At 44.4% G+C, this 19,588-nt stretch overlaps 2 protein-coding genes across 3 annotated transcripts in view; one reads left to right on the top strand and one right to left on the bottom strand.

Moving 5' to 3' along the window:
• Window positions 1-1,875, bottom strand: part of LOC115482552 (transient receptor potential cation channel subfamily V member 1-like) — a 53,347-nt gene extending 51,472 nt beyond the window's left edge. The window contains exon 1 of one of the 2 annotated variants that reach the window (XM_030222428.1): window positions 1,851-1,875. The gene's annotated coding sequence lies outside the window, so the exon portion shown is untranslated. Of the gene's footprint in view, window positions 1-1,402; window positions 1,574-1,850 lie in introns of those variants that run through there. The other variant, XM_030222427.1, reaches the window with a different exon arrangement.
• LOC115482553 overlaps window positions 1,592-19,588 on the top strand; it is an 88,777-nt gene continuing 70,780 nt past the window's right edge. The window contains exon 1 of the mRNA XM_030222430.1: window positions 1,592-1,606. Within this exon, the coding sequence (XP_030078290.1) occupies window positions 1,601-1,606 (6 nt within the window). The 5' untranslated portion in view covers window positions 1,592-1,600. The remainder of the gene's footprint in view (window positions 1,607-19,588) is intronic.

The following is a 19,588-nucleotide window of genomic DNA, read 5'->3' on the forward strand; positions in this document are numbered from 1 at the left end:
AATAAAGCATCAAAAAATGTCTAGATTGCTAGGTGTCAAGATTATATACATTTGTGTTGACACTAGAGGTGTGGTGTGCTCTCGAAAAATCTATGATGTACGATAATTAAACGCTGATACACCATATTATAACACGGCAGAGGGTGTGGTATTCTGTGTAAAAACATATGACAACATGCGATGTACACCGAGGATGTCTTACACTGTGTGATATGGTAGGAGAGGGTGTGGCACTGGGGTGATAAAAAGCGCAGAGCAACAAGTGTGGCCGTTCACCCATCGGCCTGTGGTTTTGCACGTTTAAAAGTTAAAACGAGATGTAAAGCACGGACAGTGGAGGCTTTCAGTCAGCAACATTTCTGAGCCTGTAAATGGCCGAGTCTGTGCAATTTCAATCCGGCTGCAGCAAGGGTTTGGGGCAAGGAGGTGGGGAGATATTCGCCTCTGTCCTCCAGAAATGGACTGCTGTGCGGAATTATTTTCTCCGGATTTCGCGGGATCATAACAAACGTATTTCATAAAGAAAGACACCCAGAACTACTGCGCTACAGTTCAGGACTCTGGGATATACGGTTTCTTAATCGTGGTGCTCTAATGGGGGAGATTACATAGTTATAGAGATTAAAAATACACCAGCCGGAAAGTGAACGTAGTGGAAAGATAATTACAACAACTTTTCAACATGTTGTCACCCAATTCTCTCTCTCCCTCCGTCTCTTCTGGCCTTTTCTGTGGTGTAACGCTGCTTTTGAGAAAGTTATATTTACGTTTAAATGTATTCCCACCCTGCCTTCAAAGTCCTTCCTGCCCTTCTTTTGCAGCTGTCGGTTTTTGCAAGCCTAGATAAAAGTTTAGATTAAGAGTAACATACTGCACTAAGCATCCTAAATATGACCCGATCTTAAAAAGTTAATAAAAGGCAGTTACTGTACACGATCATATAAATTCTAGCCCTATAAAATCCATCGCAGTGTCCACAGTTGGAGGAAGAGCAGAATAACATCTGATTAAAGCAAGAACCCAGCAGGATAATACGACCGTTACTAATCTTTGTGTTATCAAGTGATTTCGATTCTGATATTTGGATGTCAAATCATAGGCGAATTTGGCAAGAGAGAACTTGGGGGGGGGGGGGGTGAATCTAAAGACCTGCACTTCCTTTGCCCCAAATAAATGCCAAAAGTTGCCCAATGAAGCCCCCGAAACAAGCACATTCTTCTGAACAGATCCAAAGGAAGAGACTTCTCATTTTCAATAGACTTGTCCCACCCTTGCAAAGGATCGGCCAGTAAGACAGATCTCTCTAGCTCCGAACCCGCATAAGTGCGCTATCTTGCGATCCAGTACATGGACTGCGCGTTATAATGCTAGAAGTTTAGAATAAGTTGTCTAATGCACTTACCGCTGTCCGAAGGGAGCGCAGTCCGGAGCTGAGTGTGGTCGGGACGGGGGCCACTGCTCCTACCAACCGAGGGAAGGAGGCTCCAAACTCAGCCTCTACCTAGCACCGCCCGGATAATATTCATCACCAGTACCACCTCCCTCTACTCATCCCCGGGCTGCAGGCAAGTGAAGCCATAAAGCGCAGAACATCTGTCAGATGCAGGTAACAGGCTAACTTCTAAACTCCAGCTCGGATGCTTCCTCTGTCTCTCTCCGCCCCTTCCCCCTATCTTTTTTTTCCTTCCTTCCTTCTCTCTCTCTCTCTTCTCTTCCTTCCCTCTCCCCCCATAAAAAAACCTCAAGCACTTCCTGAGATCTCTACTAAAGATCATTTTACCCAACAGCTGTGCTTTGAAGGTTCTTCTATTAAAAAGACACGTTAGGAGACTAATGGCCGTTTGTCTTACCAGGCACCTGTATGCACGGTGTTTTCCTCTCGTTCAAATGGGGTTAAAACAGCATCGGAACTACAATCAATCTAAGCACAACCAAGAAATAGAACAACACGTTCTCTTGCTATTGGCTTTGTAATTAGAGCACACACACACTAACACGGAACACTCAGCATGACCAAAATTTGACTACAAACACATTCACATATATACCTGCATATGCATGTATACATATCCAATATGTGTGCGTTCTAATTTATGCATATATGTACACACACATACATACAAACACACACACACAGAAATACCCATTCACATCTATAAATATGCCAAAAATAGACATTTACACTCACCTGCAAGTGTACATGTAAACATGCTTTAAGACAAAAGCCACACAAACACACCCATTCACATCAAATATGCATGAACACATATACTGCCCCTGTGTCAACTATAAACTGAAAACAGCTGCTAATCGAGCTGATGGGTGGGACTGACCGCTTTAAAATCTTCTCCCAAAACAAAAAAGGCTGCCATTGTGGAAGGAGTGTCCCCAGGCTGCAGGTGACAGGCCTGCTTGTAGGAGGGATGCTCGGACTAGGAGGGAATCTTTATTTGGGGCTGCTTATTTTACTTCTGCTATGGGGACACAGTTTAGATGAATTTGAGAAGAATTTTGGGATTCACAGGTTAAAGTCGCTCAGTTGTTGGACTCCAGGGGGTGAAAGGTTTTGGTGTGGGTGGGTGGGGGGACTTATAATAATGTTATTTGGTTTGTCTTACTCAAGTAACTATTGTAAATAAATCGGTGTTTCTTCCCCTCCTGCTCCAATACGTTTCCTCTGGACATTTCCCTAGTTGCCCTGTTACTGTCTCCAACCTTGGGGATCATGGAGGTGTCTGCATCACAATGGATACATATGCAATCACACACATGAAAAGAAATGCACCTAAAAAAAAGTACTCTTACATATATATGGACACACATCCAAACATGTTCTCACACAAATACATCACCGTGTGCTTTTTACTTGTAAAACCTTTCAACTCAAACAGTGGTTTGTGATCAATGAACTCCCATCATGCTTCCAGCGTACACTCTCTCACATGAGCTCAGCTGGGTGTTATCAGAGAAATACAAAATTCCCATTACTTGGGCTGTGAGAATGTGATAATGAGCAGGCAGGGTGTGATGGAGGACATCGCTGTATTTCATTCATCCTGTGTGTGACAGGCATTACTTTTGCTCTAGGTTCCTTTTGCATATATGTATTCCTGGTATTTTATTTAGAATTTTAAAAAAACAAAACAAAACTTTGTGCAAACTGTATAAATACCAGGTACAGGTACCCTTTCTTTTACAGGAAGCTAAGGAAGATCAATTCCCAAAACTCCATGAAAAGAAAACACAGATCTCTCCAGTCTTGGGAGCAATGTCCTCCACCAGTGATAAAGCAAATATTTTACAGACTAAGGTTGACTAGGTGGCTGCGTGATCTTCTTACCTTCGCAAACTTTCATTAATTGCAGGGCTGCCGAGAGACTGAGCTGGGCCCAGGGCAGGGCCACCGACCCCCCAGGATCACTGTCGCCACTGCCACACCCCCCCCTCCCCACCCAGGATTGCTGCCACAACTCCAAATACTTTGGGGCTGGCGAGGATCCCAAGGCCCCACCAGCAGAGGAAGTCTTCCTCCAGCTCTGCTCTTCACTCCACCGCATTGCCTGCCCTCTCCTGAAGTTGCTTTTTCTATCACGTTGCGCATGCTCGGTTTCAAAACCGAGCATGCGTGGCCTGAGGGGAAAAGCAGCCGCTTGGCACTGCGGCAGAGTGAAGCGCTAGAGGGGGGCCTGAGCCTGGTGTTTTCTCTCTCCTTCTCCTGTCGGGACGCGATCACTCGGGTCCCATCAGGAGCAGGAGAAAGAGAGAGACCCCCCTTGGAGGCCGAGCCTGGGGAATTTTGTCCCCCCCCTGCCTCCCCTCTCAGCGGCCCTGGTTAATTGTTCCGATTATAGTTATTCCATGCTCGATTACTGTAATGGTCTACTTCTGGGCTTGCACGGGAATGTTTTAAGAGCCTTGCAGGTTGCTCAAAATGCTGCAGCCAGAGTCCTTTTTGGATATTCCCAATATCTGCATGTAACTCCTATTTTAAAAACTTTGCTTTGGCTCCCTATTAAACAAAGGATCGCTTTTAAAACTTTATTATTAGTGTTTGAAGTGAGAAATAATCTGGTTTCTGCAGTTATTTCCTCTACTTTGCATGCGTACCAACCTGCAAGAACTTTGCGATCTTCTGGCACAGACCTTTTAGAGATGCCATTTTTTCAGTTATCAAACTTGATGAATATCACAATTCTCCTTTTAAAGTTTGGGAGCCTAAATTATGAAAGAATTGCCTGTGTATATAAGGTCTTTGAAGGTCTTGGATCAATTTAGGCAGGAGCTGTTATTCTTAGAGGCATTTGGTGACCAGCATGCCTATGAATTGATATGAGTCCTATCAGCTCAGGTAAAGGTGTATGTAATATGCAGTTAATGTTAATTTGCTGTCTGTGCAAGAATTCCTTGATATGGTGTTTTATGTGATGGTCTCTGTTTTTATGTCATTTCATCTCTGTGAATGTACTTATTGTAAACCGCCAAGAGCTCTATGGATTGTGTGGATGATAAATGTTCTAAATAAATAAATAACAGTGTTTTCTGAATGATTTATTGTCTTCCTTAGCAGCAAAGTTTTATATTGGTGTTTGATCAGTGAAGTCACTCAGAGGGCATATTCATCTGCATTTTTATTAATACATACATACGTTTCTTCTTTAAAATAAACCATAAGAACATAAGAGTAGCCATACTGGGTCAGACCAATGATCCATCTAGCCCAGTATCTTGTTTTCCAAACAGTGACCAAGCCAGGTCACAAGTACTTGGCAGAAACCCAAATCGTGGCAACATTCCATGTAGAACCCCAAACAATAGCAAGATTCTGGAATCCTAAAGAGTGACAAGATTCCATGCAGAATCTCAAAGAGTAGCAACATTCCATACTACAAATCCCAGGGCAAGCAGTTGCTTCCCATGTCTGTCTCAGTAGCAGACTATGGACTTCTCCTCCAGGAAACTAATCTGATGACTATCCAGTCTGACTTAGATTATGGAGTTTCAGAGGGAAAGTAAAAACCTGGCTAATTAGGTAGCTGAGTTAGAGCAAAATGTTGTGTGAACTGCTATGATGTGTGTTGATGTTTTGTTTATAAAGTTCTAGAATTGTTTTTTTTTATTATGGAATATGTATGTATTGTTGTGTATCAGGATAGAAGATTAATCCAATACCTCTTATTGGTCGTTATACAATGTATTTTATTACATGAATACCTAATCCTCTCTGTCTCCAATACCTCAACTATGTATTTCTCTTTTCCGGAAGTGGTACTTCACCATTACGGAACAATGTAAGCCACATTGAACCTGCAAATAGGTGGGAAAATGTGGGATACAAATGATACAAATAAATAAATAAATAATGTAAATTGTGCTTTTATATTCTTAATTTTGGGACTAATTCATATTACAAACAAATAATCACTTCAAATAATAAAATAAACTAACATAAAATGACACACACAAATTGTAAAATGATGCTGCTATTGACATTGCATTCATTGGGTTATAACCATTTTCAGAAAAAGCCCTGGAAAGGGTCACTGCTAGGATTAAGACTGCTAGGAGCCACTGCACAGTATATATTGTTTGAACAAGTATTGGTGTGGTACAAGAGTTTCTCTCTTTGTGAGTATAAACTTCTCAAAGCTATAAAGATAAATTTAAAAATCCGGTTAAGAATGAGAGGGCAGAGTAAGCACAGGAAATGGAATAAATGCAGAGCTCAGATAGTAATGGAAACTAATGGAAGCCCTGGCATTACAGCCAAGAGGTGAGAAGTGAAAGAATATCAAGGTTCTCTTAGCAACTTAAGCCCAACCTTCTGCCTGCATATATTAGGATAACCTCCAGGCCTCTTCTTTTACTCTGCCCGGGGACAGAAGAAACTGTAGTTCAGAAAAGTACAATGTAAGATTTTTGCATGAGGTTTTAGTTCTTTTCCTGCCCAGAAAACCAAGGGAAGAGAAGAGCCATATCCAGATGCCTGGTACCTCCAGCACTCTGCCCTATCCCCCAGGCAGCTGAAAGGAAAGGAAGTACAGACATCAGGAACACAACTGATGTATGAAATGAGATTCTATAACAGTGATTCTTAGCCCAGTCTTTAGGACATACTCAGCCAGTCAGGTTTTCAGAATATGCGCAAAGAATATGCATGAGATAGAATGACCCGCCCCACCCCACCCCGCCCCCATTACATGCAACTCCTTTTCATGCATATTTATAGTGGATGTCTAAAAACCCAACTGGCTGGGTTCTAAAGGATTTGCTTGGATGCAAAGGGGTTGCAGTGGTGAGAGCTTTACAGCTTCTCTCTGGTTTATTTTGTTCCAACATACAGGCTTCTCCAAGGGTTCCCGAAAGGATCCAGATCATAAGGATTAAATAGGCTGAAATAGTCCTAAATTTGATTTGTTCCATGTGTGGGCTCTGATGGGGGTGAACACATTTTACACATTTTGTACATTTTGACAGGGCTTAAAAGGTTTGAGAACCACTCTTGTAGTCATGAAGTTATAGGCAGGTGAACCCTGAAAATTTATGAAGTCTGTGGGTGTGGTAGCTCTAGCAGGACTTCTTACACTCAAATAGTAGCAACATCCCATGCTGCTTGCTCTAGGATTGGTAGCATGGAATGTTGCTACTATTTGGGTTTCTAAATGTCTGGTACCAGATATTTAGTTTTGGTTGCCCAGTTGAAGTACTTCCTATTCTTTTGCCCTGATGATATCTTTGATGGAGTATCTTCATTTCCCTTTTTTTTTTTTTACTATTTGGGTTTTCTGCCAGGTACTTGTGACCTGGATTGGTCATCGTTGGAAACAGGATACTGGGTTAGATGGACCATTGGTCTTACCCAGTATAGAAACATAGAAACACAGAAACATGACGGCAGATAAAAGCCAAATGACCCATCCAGTCTGCCCATCATCTGTAACCCCCCCAATTCTACCTATTCCTAAGCGATCCCACGTGCTTATCCCATGCCTTTTTAAATTCTGGAACAGTCCTCGACTCCACCACCTCTACTGGGAGGCCATTCCACGCCTCCACCACCCTTTCTGTGAAATAATACTTCCTTAGGTTACTCCTAAGCCTATTCCCTCTTAACTTTTTCATATGCCCCCTCATTCCAGACCTCTCCTTCATTTGAAAAAGGCTCTCTTCCTGTACATAAATGCCCTTGAGATATTTAAACGTTTCTATCATGTCTCCTCTCTCCCTCCTCTCTTCCAGCGTATACATGTTGAGATTCATAAGCCTGTCCCTATAATTTTTGCATTCAAGACCGTTTACTAATTTCGTAGCCGCCCTCTGGACCGACTCCATCCTGTTTATATCTTTCCGTAGGTGTGGTCTCCAGAACTGCACGCAGTACTCCAAATGGGGCCTCACCAGAGACTTATATATACAAGGGCACTATCACCTCCTTTTTCCTGCTGGTCATGCCTCTCTTTATGCACCCAAGCATCCTTCTGGCTTTGGCCGTTGCTTTTTCTACCTGTTTGAAAGCTTTAAGATCATCAGACACAATCACCCCCAAGTCCCGCTCTTCCTTCGCATACTGAAGCACTTCACCCCCTATACTGTACCGTTCTCTCGGATTTTTGCGACCCAAGTGCATGACCCTGCATTTTTTGGGATTAAACCTTAGTTGCCAAATATCGGTCCATTCCTCTAGCTTCGCTAGGTCCTTCCTCATGTCATTCACACCCTCCAGGGTGTCCACCCTGTTGCAGAGTTTAGTATCATCCGCAAAGTATCATAGGACCCAACTTTTCAAAATGATTGGGGGTGCTAAGCCCAATGGAAATAACCCCTCCCTGGACATACAAGGAATTTTCTCAATATCAGGGGTGCTCAAGCAAGCACAGCACCCACAAAGCTGGCTGCTATGCCTAGTATGGCTATTCTTATGTTCTTATGAGCTTGAAGGCAGGTAGTAGTATTTTATTTAGAAGAGGAAAAAGCACAGCCTAAGGTGGACATCTTGAAAACCTGGAGGACAGAAAGGAAGCCGGGACAAGGGCATTTTTTATTCCTTGTTGATTTATTCACACTTCCATTTTCAAGGGGATAATAAATAGAAATCAAACAAAAAAAAAGAAAAAGAAGATAATACATTTTTATTGGACTAAATACATTTTTGACTTGCTTTCAAAGGCCAAAACCTTTTTCCTCAAGTCAGAACAATTTGAGCAAAAGATGACAATATCAGAATATGTAAGTGGAAAATAAAAGATTTCTAATGAATCTCAGGGGGAAAAATAAGTGGAAGGGGAGAGAAACAGAGAGAGATGGATGGGTGATCAGAAGATGACAAAGCAGAGGAATTTTATGGTTTATAATGTGCTTAAGTCCTGTCTAGTGGATTTCAAAATATATCATCATTTTAGTTTCAAAGGTCTCACGTTCCTGGATTGTTTTAAACTTTCAACAGTATTCTGACCCTAAGATCATTGAGGCAGTGCTCTGGTGCAGAAAAATGCTCGCCCGCCAAAGTATCGCCTTGGTTTGCCTTGTGGTGTCTATGTGAATTGGTTCTTGTCTTCAGCATCTGGCCCATCTCCCCAACTTAGCACCCTTGTTCAAATTTTCTGCATTGATATACTACATTTGAGTAAGAGCAGAAGTAGGATCCTTTTATGTGGAATATTTTTCCCATATGGGCAACTGTGGCTGTGGGGTCCTGTCAGATGTGCCAGTACAATTTACAGCTTGGTATATTGCAGGGATTTGTGCCATTCTCTTCTTTTTGAGCTTCTGTTGGGATTTTGTTTTTCACTAATTTTTGCTTCGGATTTATGGTGGTTGTTGGAAGGCCAACACTGATGGAGATGAGAATATCTCTATCAGTAATTCATCATAGTGGAATGGTGATTGCAGGAACTTTTATGGCTGTTCTGTTTTCCCAGGTCTGGATTGTAAGTCACTACAAGGTGCTTTGAATGAAGAGGCAAACTTCCTAGAAGTTATTTTTGGGTTATAGCCATCCTGCATGAAGGATTCAGGGCCCTGTTTACTAAGGTCCACCCCGGGTGCACGCCCGCCGGGGGGGGTGCCACGCACGCCTGCCCTCCGTTGTTCCATGCTTCTTCTCTGCCCCAGAACAGGTTACTTCCTGTTCCAGGGCAGAGAAGAAGCATGGAACAATGGAGGACAGGCGCGCGCGGCACCCCCCCCCCCCGGCGGCGTGCACCCGGCGGGGGGGGTCCTTCACGGGGGTGTCCTTTCACCGGGGGGGGGGTCCGCGCTGCATTGGGGGGGGGGCACTGCACCCGGGGGGCGGGGCGTATCGGCGATCCGCCCTGGGTGCCAGCCCCCCTAGGAACACCACTGGCCCTCGGTAACGATTTTGATTGGTTTTCTCTGTCTCCTAGGTCTGAACATATAGGATGATACTAAGGCTTGACTCTATATATTGGATTTTTTTTTTTAGTTCTTTTCTGTGTGAAGGATGGATGCTGGCATTGTGGAGGTAGCTGCTTCCATCAGTTGGTTTCCAGTATATGGATATTTTTTGTATAGCCACCGTAGTGTCTATGAAATTACTGTACCTTTTTCCATGGAGTATAAGCAATTTTGAATCTGATTGAAAGATGGGATACAATGAAAATTGTGAAATTGAGGGGAGAAAGAACTGCCTGTAGGTTATTCCTTAGTGTTATTCTCAGAGAAAGACATTAAGCTGGGCTGTTTGATAAAATACTTTGTTCAAGGATGAAGAAAGTGAGATACATAGTTGTGTTGTATGGAAAACTTTGTTAAAATATAAAGATTCTTATTCTTCTGGATCAAGGTTATCTGAATGAATATGAGGAATTGTATTTTATGTTTATTTAACTTGAGTTTTCATTCAATTTGTGTTGGTAAGGAGGATAGAGAGAGACATTAATACCTATTTTGATGTGTTGGTTTATTTAAATTCTTCACTGTTAGGGTTCCTATTACAAAATTGCGGTAAAAAGTGACTTGTGGTAGCATGGGCCCGTGAAATTGCCGCACGCCGAGGCCACTTGTTACCACAACTGGAATTTCCATTATTTACTGAATAGGAGGGGAGAGATTAGTAAGCTCGACTCAGGAGGGAGACCTTGGGGTGTTGGTGTCAGAGGATATGAAGGTGAAGAAACAATGTGACAAGGCGATGGCTGTGGCCAGAAGGATGCTAGGCTGCATAAAAAGGGATATAACCAGCAGAAGAAAGGAGGTGTTGATGCCCCTCTACAAGTCGTTGGCGAGGCCCCGCTTGGAGTATTGTGTTCAGTTTTGGAGGCCGTATCTTGCGAAAGATGTAAAAAGACTGGAAACAGTGCAAAGAAAAGCTACAAAAATGGTATGGGATTTGCGTTGCAAACCGTATGAGGAGAGACTTGCTGACCTGAACATGTATACCTTGGAGGAAAGGAGAAACAGGGGTGATATGATACAGACGTTCAAATATTTGAAAGGTATTAATCTGCAAACGAACCTTTTCCGGAGACGGGAAGGTGGTAGAACTAAAGGACATGAATTGAGGTTGAAGGGGACAGACTCAGGAGTAATGTCAGGAAGTATTTTTTCATGGAAAGAGTGGTAGATACATGGAATGCCCTCCCGCGGGAGGTGGTGAAGATGAAAACGGTAATGATATTCAAACACACGTGGGATAAACACAAAGGAATCCTGTTTAGAAGGAATGGATCTACAGAATCTTAGTGGAGATTGGGTGGCAATGCCGGTAATTGGGCAGACTTCTACGGTCTACGCCCTGATCGTAACTTAATAGATATGGAAAGTTCAAGAACAGTGCTGGGCAGACTTTTACAGTCTGTGCCCTGAGAAAGGCAAGGAAAAATCAAACACGGGTATACATATAAAGTATCACATACCATGTAAAATGAGTTTATCTTGTTGGGCAGACTGGATGGACTGTACCAGGGGCGTAGCTACGTGGGGCCATGGGGGCATGGGCCCCCATAGATTTGGCCCTGGCCCCCCCCCCCCACTGCCGACCCCTTCGACCTCCCTCCCGCCACCAACCCTCCCCTGCTGCTGCCGTCGCTGTCGGTTACCTTTGCTGACAGGGGTCCCCAACTCCCGCCAGCCGAAGTCCTCTTCTCCGGCACGGCCGCGTTGCTGATCTGCAAGACTTCTGTTTCTGTGAGTCTGACGTCCTGCACGGCGGGGGAGGGTTGGCGATGGCGGGAAGGGGGGGTCGAAAGGTGGTAGGGGCAGCAGGGGGGTCTAAACTGGTGGGGGGGTCTAAAATGTGCCCCCTCACCTCAGGCTCTGGACCCCCCTCCCGCCGAAGTCTGGCTACGCCCCTGGACTGTACAGGTCTTTATCTGCCGTCATTTACTATGTTACCATGTAAGTTGTAAGAGGCTGTGCACTAATAAAAATACTGGTGCACAGCAATTTACTGCCTGAGCCCTTACCACCACCTATTTAGAAGGCGGTAAGGGTTCAAGCGCTAACCAGACTGTAATCGAACAGCACACGGCAATGGCCGATTACCACTGGGCAGACCTACACCGCACCCCCATGCTAGAAAATAGAAAAATATTTTCTGGCATGGGAAATGCTGCTCAGCAAACACAACTACCACAGGGTGCCTGGGTGTGCCCTGCGGTGGTGCCGATTTGCCACACGCTACTTCTACTGCTGCTTTGTAAAAGGGCCACTTAGTTTTTTAATTGAACTTTGGTAAAGATAAAAAGATTTTGCTTTGCAAGATGCTGAGGCCTCTCCATATACTGATGAGCTGCTTGATCTCGCCCACTTACCAGTTCAACCTCCTTTTCTTAAGACACTTTAAACTAGGAGTCCATGCATACAATCAGGCAAAGCCTGGACTAGGTCAGTCTGTCCCTTACATGTGCTCACAAAAAACCACACAGTAATGGAGCTGTCAAGTTATCTAGTTCCAGGCAGGGGTGTAGCCAGACAACAGATTTTGGGTGGGCCTAGGCAAGAAGTGGGTGGGCACCAAATGTTCTCCCCTTCACCCACCAGCAAAAAAAAATCTCAGCTGGCGGGAAAACGCTTCTTTCCACCTTAGCAGTCTGCAGCAGGCATGCGCTGAAAACTGAACACGTGCAGGTGCTGGTATCCTGGAGAATAGCATTTTCATTACCATCAGGGGGAAGTCTTCTGCTGGCGGAGCTTGGGATCCCCACCTGCTATCGCTAATACGTTTGCTGCTGTTGGGTGGGCCTGATTCCAGGAGAGAGACTTGATAGCCAGTCCTGATTTTGAACTTACATCCCAAAGCAGTATGGTAGTTGTAGTCCCTCCCCATTGTTACCCATTGAAATCAGTGCTTCAAGTCCCATATTGCATCGGAATGAGGTTATCAAAAATTCAGCACTAGCCCAAAATCTCCCTCCTCAAACTGGACAACTCAGCAGTTCTGCAATAACTGAATTCTCTTTACTATGGCGCACTTACGTTTTTAGTGTGCGCTAAAACTGTGGGCGTGCTAAATGTTAAAGACGCCCATGAATTCCTATAGGCATCTCTAACATTTAGAGTGCCCACAGTTTTAGCGTGCGCTAAAAACGTGAGCGTGCCTTAGTAAAAGGGGGCCTAAATTACTACTGCTTGAGACAAAAGGTTCACCTTTAACAACCTGTTAAAAAAGTGAGCTCTTGTGCACTGAAAGATTCAAGGAAACTTCCCTACACAGGGTGTGAGAGGACAGAGGACATAGACTTCCCTTATCTGTTTGTCCTTTTTTTTATCACTTCCCTAAATGAATTTCTCTAGAACTCTAAACCTCTGTGGATTTATCACAGTCATTGGCAGCTGACAATGTTCTGCTTTTAACTAGGAGTTTGTGCTCTTAAGGGAGAATTTAAGAAGGTATAAGTGTATAGAGCAGCATTTTGGGGTCCTTTTACTAAGCTGCTGCATTAGGCGCTAACACACGCCTAATGCAGCTTAAAATGGCAAACCATGGGAGGAGCTCAGGCGTGCCACAGTAAGTGCCAAATCAACACACACTAATTACACACTAAAATATTTTTGAGGTGGCATGTCAGGGAGCATAACCACCAAGAGGGGGGCAGGGGGGCAAAATTCCACAGGCCCGAGCCTTCAGAGGAGGCCCGGCACAGGGGTCTCTCTCTCTCTCTCTCTCTCTCTCCTGCTCCTGAAGGGACCTGGGTGATCGCATCCTGACAGGAGCAGGAGAGACAAAACTCCGGCGCCAGGCCCCCCTTGCATTGATTGCCTGCCTAGCAGCTGCTGGGCCCTCAGGCCATGCATGCTCAGTTTTGAGACCCAGGAAAGACTTCTGAAACCCATGGAGTCAGGCGTTTTCAGTGGAAGGCAGTCGGAGACTCTATAGTGGTCGTGGTACCTTGAGAGAGTGAAGCAAGGACTCAGTGTGAATGCCGATAAAATATTAAAAGATAAGTTCACGTTTTTTTTATTTTCTTGATTTATTTATATTCTGAGTTGTAGCACTACTTGATATGAAATAGCACATACAAAAAATGAAAAAAAGAGTAGCCCGATGAAAGAAGTGCTATGCCACTCAGCAATAGAAATGTAATTGCCTGAAAACAGTGTTTTTTTTGCTGAGGGTACTCTTAAGAAAAATAAATATAAATAGGAAGTAAAAAAGAAATGCAGAAGTAAATACTTCCACTTATGACTTAATAATGTGTGGTTAAATTATCGTTAGCTATTCTAGTGTAGCAGTAGTAGTCTTGGTTCTTGTTCAACATATTTGTTTTTTTTTACCAAAGACTGTGGGACTTTTTGTGAATAGCTGCAGTTTTGAGACTGAGCATGTGTGGCCTGAGGAAAGCAGCCAATGCTGGGCAGAGGAAGGAGCCATGCTGCCTGCAGCTGGTGGGGCCAGCCAAGGTACTTCGGTGGGGCGGGAAGGGGGCAGTGGCGGCAGCGGTGGTGATGATTTAGGGGGGGGCGGCAGGGGCAGCGATGACGATTCTGCCCTGGGCCTGGCAGCAGTGGCCCTGCCCCGGGCCCAGCTCAGTCTCTCAGCGGCCCTGTCAGGGAGCGGAGAGTGGGCATCTACATTACTGCATGATAACTGGTTAGTATAGGATTATCACATGAGCCCTTACTGCTTACAATATGGGTGGCAGCATGACCATTAATACAACAAATAGAAAATCAGCCATTTTACAGCTGTGGTAAAAATGGCCTGAAAGCACAGGAAAATCCTGCGCAAAAGTTCTCTAAGGTCACCTTTTACCTCAGCTTAATAAGAGGACCCCTTTATGTGTTCAAGTACGCACATAAAATTGGCTGGGAGAGTATAGATGAACAAGGCACAGAGAGATTGAGGGGCTCTTTTACTAAAGGGTTGGCGAGCGGCAACAGGCTTGCCGTGTGCCAATCCAGAACTACCACCAGGCTACCACAGGAGCCCAGCAGTAGTTCCCACCTCCAGCACATACCATTTCTGGCGGTGCTTACCTGGCAGTAATTGCTCAGTGGCATGTGCTGCCCAGTTATCGCCAGGTTAGAGCAGGAGCCCTTAGCGCCACCTCAATGATACTGTATTGTAGAATTGGATTCTTACAACAAATTACTTTCTTAGGCATTATTCTTTGTTATATATCCTGTACTGTTTATTGTAAGCCACATTGAACTCCAACAGCCAAACCAGAGGTCCTGCTGTGTCTTCTCCTCCAGGTCCTCCCCAGCCTCCAAGGGAGGCCCGGCGGCTGAATTTTCTCTCTCCTGTTCCTGTCGGGACGTGATCACCTGGGTCCCATCAGGAGGAGAGAGAGACCCCAGCATCAGGCCCCCCTTGGAGGCCTGGGCTCAAGGAATTTTGCCCTCTTTCTTGGCAGCCCTGTTCCTTTGAGCATCAATCGCTGTTTCAAAATCGGTCATTTCAACTGCAGGTATAGATGCATTCAGTATTTAAAGGTGACTTTTGAGCATCAGAGCCTCAGTCTCTGAATCTACTGCACTTCTTACACCACTTTAATAAGTATTGAAACATTTCAGCCATGGGTTATAAAATAGGCACAACATTTGCACCTATGTGCCTTGTTAGCCCCCTGTTCTGAAATATTTCACTGCTCTGGCAGATGACCACTGTAACTCTGGGTTAGTCTAGTCCATGGTCTAGTTTTCAGTGTGATTTGTGACTTGCCTTCCTGATTTTCCTGGAGCTTGTTGCAATCCAGCCCTGGTCATGAAACTGCCAGTGTGATGCCCCACTGATGCTTTTATTCTGAAGACAAAATAGCCATTCTTGGGACTAGACAGAGGCCAGATTCATTGCATGTGTGAGCTGGAGCCCTGAGATCCTGCTGCACAAGTGGGAAGCCAATGCATAAACTTCTAGTCCTCAAAGCAAGGATAGATTTCAGTAGTCCAGGGAATAAAGGCTAAATATGCCTGATAAACCTCAGAATGAATGTTTCTCCTGTCGAGCTGTGAAAAAAAAATAGCAGTGTATATTGTCCAGTGGTGTCTTCTCTGACCAAGGGCTGGTTTACAGGGCCACAGAACCAGCCTGAACAGCACCACATAAAAGACAATGAGTTATAAATGGAGACTGTGTGTGGGAAATTCTCCACAGAGGTCTGAGGGTTTCCATGTGACCGGATGGATGTTTATCCTCATTAGCAGTCAGAGGCTCACCCGGCTCCAGTGACTGTGGGAAAAGCAGCTGAGTTAGAAATGAAAGTCCTGTATGCAAAATATCATTACATGCAAATACACTGTATGGAAAGCTCTGACATGGAAATATGCTATATGCAAACATTTTACATAAAGGTGCGCTTCAAATTTTCATTCTTTTCGGTCAGAGCAAAGTATTTATTACCATGGAAACCAATAATTGACTGAAACTAAATGACCTTTACACATACTGGGACAATTGTGTAATACTTCAGTTCCTTAACAGAGCTTGTAACTGTTAAGCGTATTCTCCAAGGACGGGGCCTGAGGGAGAGACTATAAAGGGCTCATAATGACCTCAGTCCTTTGGATGTCAAAGCTGAAGGCTCATCCAAGGGGAAGAAAGAGCAAGGGAAAGGATGCACTGCTACAGATAACTCCTGGAAGGAGAGAGTGGGAAAACAGTAACATTTTCTCCAGATGATGCACAGCGGCTATCCAAGAGAGGAGGAGCTGCTGACACCCATTACTTGCCAGTTTCTTGTAGACGGGATGTGAGAGTGGAAGAAGTAGGAACGGGCATCTTAAGGACTGGCACTTCCATTAGGGGAAATATGCAGTCGCCTAGCGTGCCAAGATTTGAGGGGTAACAAAAATGTGGGCAGCCCATACAAGTATTACATTCTCCCTCTCAATTAGCGGCCAGAGGAACAGCAGGTGCGAAGCCTGGGGCCTCAGTACATGCCTGTGAGGAAGGTCTGCAGTATCTTTGGCCACCCTGACACAGACTTCTTGTTACGGAGTGGTGGGGACACGGCAACCCTCAAACCACACATGAGCTGAGGCCCAGACTTTCTTGTTGTTTAGCTACTGGCTCGCCTGCTTGTTCCCGCTGTTTCACCTGCCACAGCACTAAAACGGGGCAAGGAACAAGGGAGATGCTGGACCACCAGGTAGGGAGGACATGGGTTGCTGGACTATGGATTGCTGGGGGGGAGGGGAGGACAGAAAGATGCTAGACAATGGGGGAAAAGAGGGTGCAATGAGATACTGGATTGCAGGTGAAGGGGATTCAGGGTGGGCACAAGATTAAAGGTTCAACTAGGGTGCCTAATATCCTTGCACCATCCCTGCTCTCTTTGTACATTTAAGAACTTACAGGCAGGCACTGGAGAAAGGCCACAGTCTTGAGTAAATTACACTAGCTGGGACATGGAGAAAGAGATTTTGTGCGCCATTTTGATTCAGTTGATGGACATGTCTGTAGGGAAGGGATTCTGAATTTAGCTCACATCTTTTTCAGCACTAGCACCTGATGGTAATATGTATTTTCCTATCCCCGGAGAGTTATAATCTAAGCATGTGCCTGAGGATATAGAGGGTTAAGTAGCATGCCCAAGATCACAAAGAACATCAGTGGGATTTGAATCTGACTTCCCTGGTTCTCAACCCACTGCTCTAACCACAAGGCTAATTCTCCACTCTGTGGTATATCTTCATATGAGCTACTGAGTTCCACGGAAATTCTACTGAAGCTGATAACCTCCATGTCAGAAGAAATTCTGTGTCATAGCCAGCTTAATCCACTTGCACATGTAAGAAATAAGGGTCAAGAAATAAGTTTTAGGTGAGACCTTTTTATTGGACTAGATTACGACATCTATGACAAGGTCTTCAGTGTCCAGACAGCTGGATCAGGACTGATTCACAGACTATAGGAAATGATTTCTCTCTAGGTTCCAGATAGCTTAAAGAAAGCTAAAGCTATGGTAAATTATAAAGCAGTTTTCAATTTTCCATTTATAGGAAAGTTGATTGAGAAAACAAAAGTGTAGAGTCTCAACCTGCAGTTTTTAGAGACATGATCTGTTCTGAATGTTTCAGTCTGGATCCAGGAAATACCACAGCATTGAAACGGGCAGAGTTTGTTACTGGATTAATAATGGTTTGGATGTTGTAGGAAATTTTCTAGATTTAGCTTGGGCCTTAAGGATTCAGTACTTTGCATTCCTATTGTGAGGTGTGATAATGTGCACTAGCAGCCAGGCTTGGACCCTTCACAGACACAGGCAGAGAACAGGGTAAACCAAAAGAAAAGTAGTTATTGAGAACAAAAAGTACCAAAAGTCTGTTACTCTTACAGATACAGATGGCATTCACTTCACAGAAAAAGAAACTTCATTGTCTAAACATCTGAAGTCCAGTTTCATTGACTCACACTTGCTAGCACTCACACTGACTACTCCTAGCAGGCTCACTTCAGTACTTCCTTTTTAATCTGGGTACTTTTCACATGGACTGTACTCCAAATACTGCAATCGCAAGTTAGATAGATACTGCAAAATGTAATCCTCCTACCTTGGACATGCTGTGATTCTCTTGAGGAACTCTTTCCTTCTTACCCTCATCTCTAGCCCACTGTATCGGGGCCTCCTGCTTGCTCTCCTTGGATCTGGAGCCTCTGTATCGAGGCCTCTCTGATCTGTACTGCCTGAGGGCTTGTAACACCCTTCTGGCCTGAGCCCCACTCCTCTGACTCAGGCTCACCTCTGTAGCCTAGCGCCACCTGCAGCAAGGTGGCTGAACTGAGTCAGCCTCAGCCACCCCTCAGCAGACTAGCGCCATCGGCCGAAAGGGGGCTGAACTGCATCAGTGAGGGAGTGTTTCCTGCCCCAATACTACTCAATCCCTCACAGGAGGACACAACAAGTAGTGTTGAGGGTTGGTGTTCTGCGCAATGGACCTTACCTTCCGTGGTACCACCCCCAGCCTACTCAGACTGTTTAATATCTTTATGGCCTCTATATGCAAAGTGCTGGTTATGCTAAATTTCTAGTATCATTTTTTGGAAACTGATATCCACATTTTGTTTCCAGTAGGAGAAAAGTGGAGAGATGATTTGGATAAATATAGGGGCCATTTTACTAAGCAATGGTAAACAATAATGCGTGCTTACCGCATACTAAAAGGCACTACCATGGGACATGCTCAAGCATCACATGGTAGTTTTGGACTTGGCACACGCTACCCACATGCTAAAAAGTAGGTCTTATGTTTTTAGCAAGGGGGCATGTTTGGAGGCAGAGAGTAGGTGTGCTCTGCTCTAATCGGGTAGCTCAGGTAAATTTCCGCATGCTTCCTGATTAGCAAAGGGTTAGCACGGGACCCTTACTGCCTCATAAATAGTGGCGGTAAGAGCTCATGCACTAATGGCCATGCGCTAATTGGGAAAATTGGGAGAGACCAGACTGGAAGAGGGATGAAGAAAAGGCTTAATCTTTAGACCTGGTGAGGTCAAAAGCTGGGTATTTTGACTCCCTTAATTGTTGGCATCCTGGACCAGAGCCTCATCTAGTCCAGTGGTTAAGCCGGCCCTGTTTCTATGATCCATAACTTCAGAATAGCATGGTAGTATGACACCAGCACAGCAGTGGAATCTTGGCCTCAGGAACAATGGAACACCGCATGCTCTAATGTGTGTCATTATTCTGGCCTTTCCACTGACACAAAGATACAAGGAATGCTTTAACAGGGGAGAGTGTAGGACAGTTCCTGACTTCATCTCCCTGTACCTTGGTTTACTCAGCTGGTTATTTTCCTTCCCATTTATCTATTTGATCTATCACATTATTAGCAATGAGGCAGTACACGATCAAATACAACCAATAACTTTATAAAAAAAATAATATAACTAAAAGTTTAAAAGCTTGACAAAATATTAATTAAAAAACATAAGAAACTAAACAAAGGAAAATCAGACGAAGGATAGCCATTGAGATAATCTGGTTCTGAGGCAGGGATCTTGATGAGTAATCCTTTTGTATAGCAACAAACACACTGTCAGTGTTATCTTTACATTCTTAGAAATGTTTTCCACAGAGATTGGTGAATACAGTGTTTATGCTTGTCAGGAAGCTCTAGTTTTTGAAGGACATTAATCCACCTCGGAACAGCTAGTAATGTAACAGCCACACTGAGAAAAGAGTTAGACACC

Source organism: Microcaecilia unicolor, chromosome 13 (assembly GCF_901765095.1).
Source record: "Microcaecilia unicolor chromosome 13, aMicUni1.1, whole genome shotgun sequence".
Classification (NCBI taxonomy): Eukaryota; Metazoa; Chordata; class Amphibia; order Gymnophiona; family Siphonopidae; genus Microcaecilia; species Microcaecilia unicolor.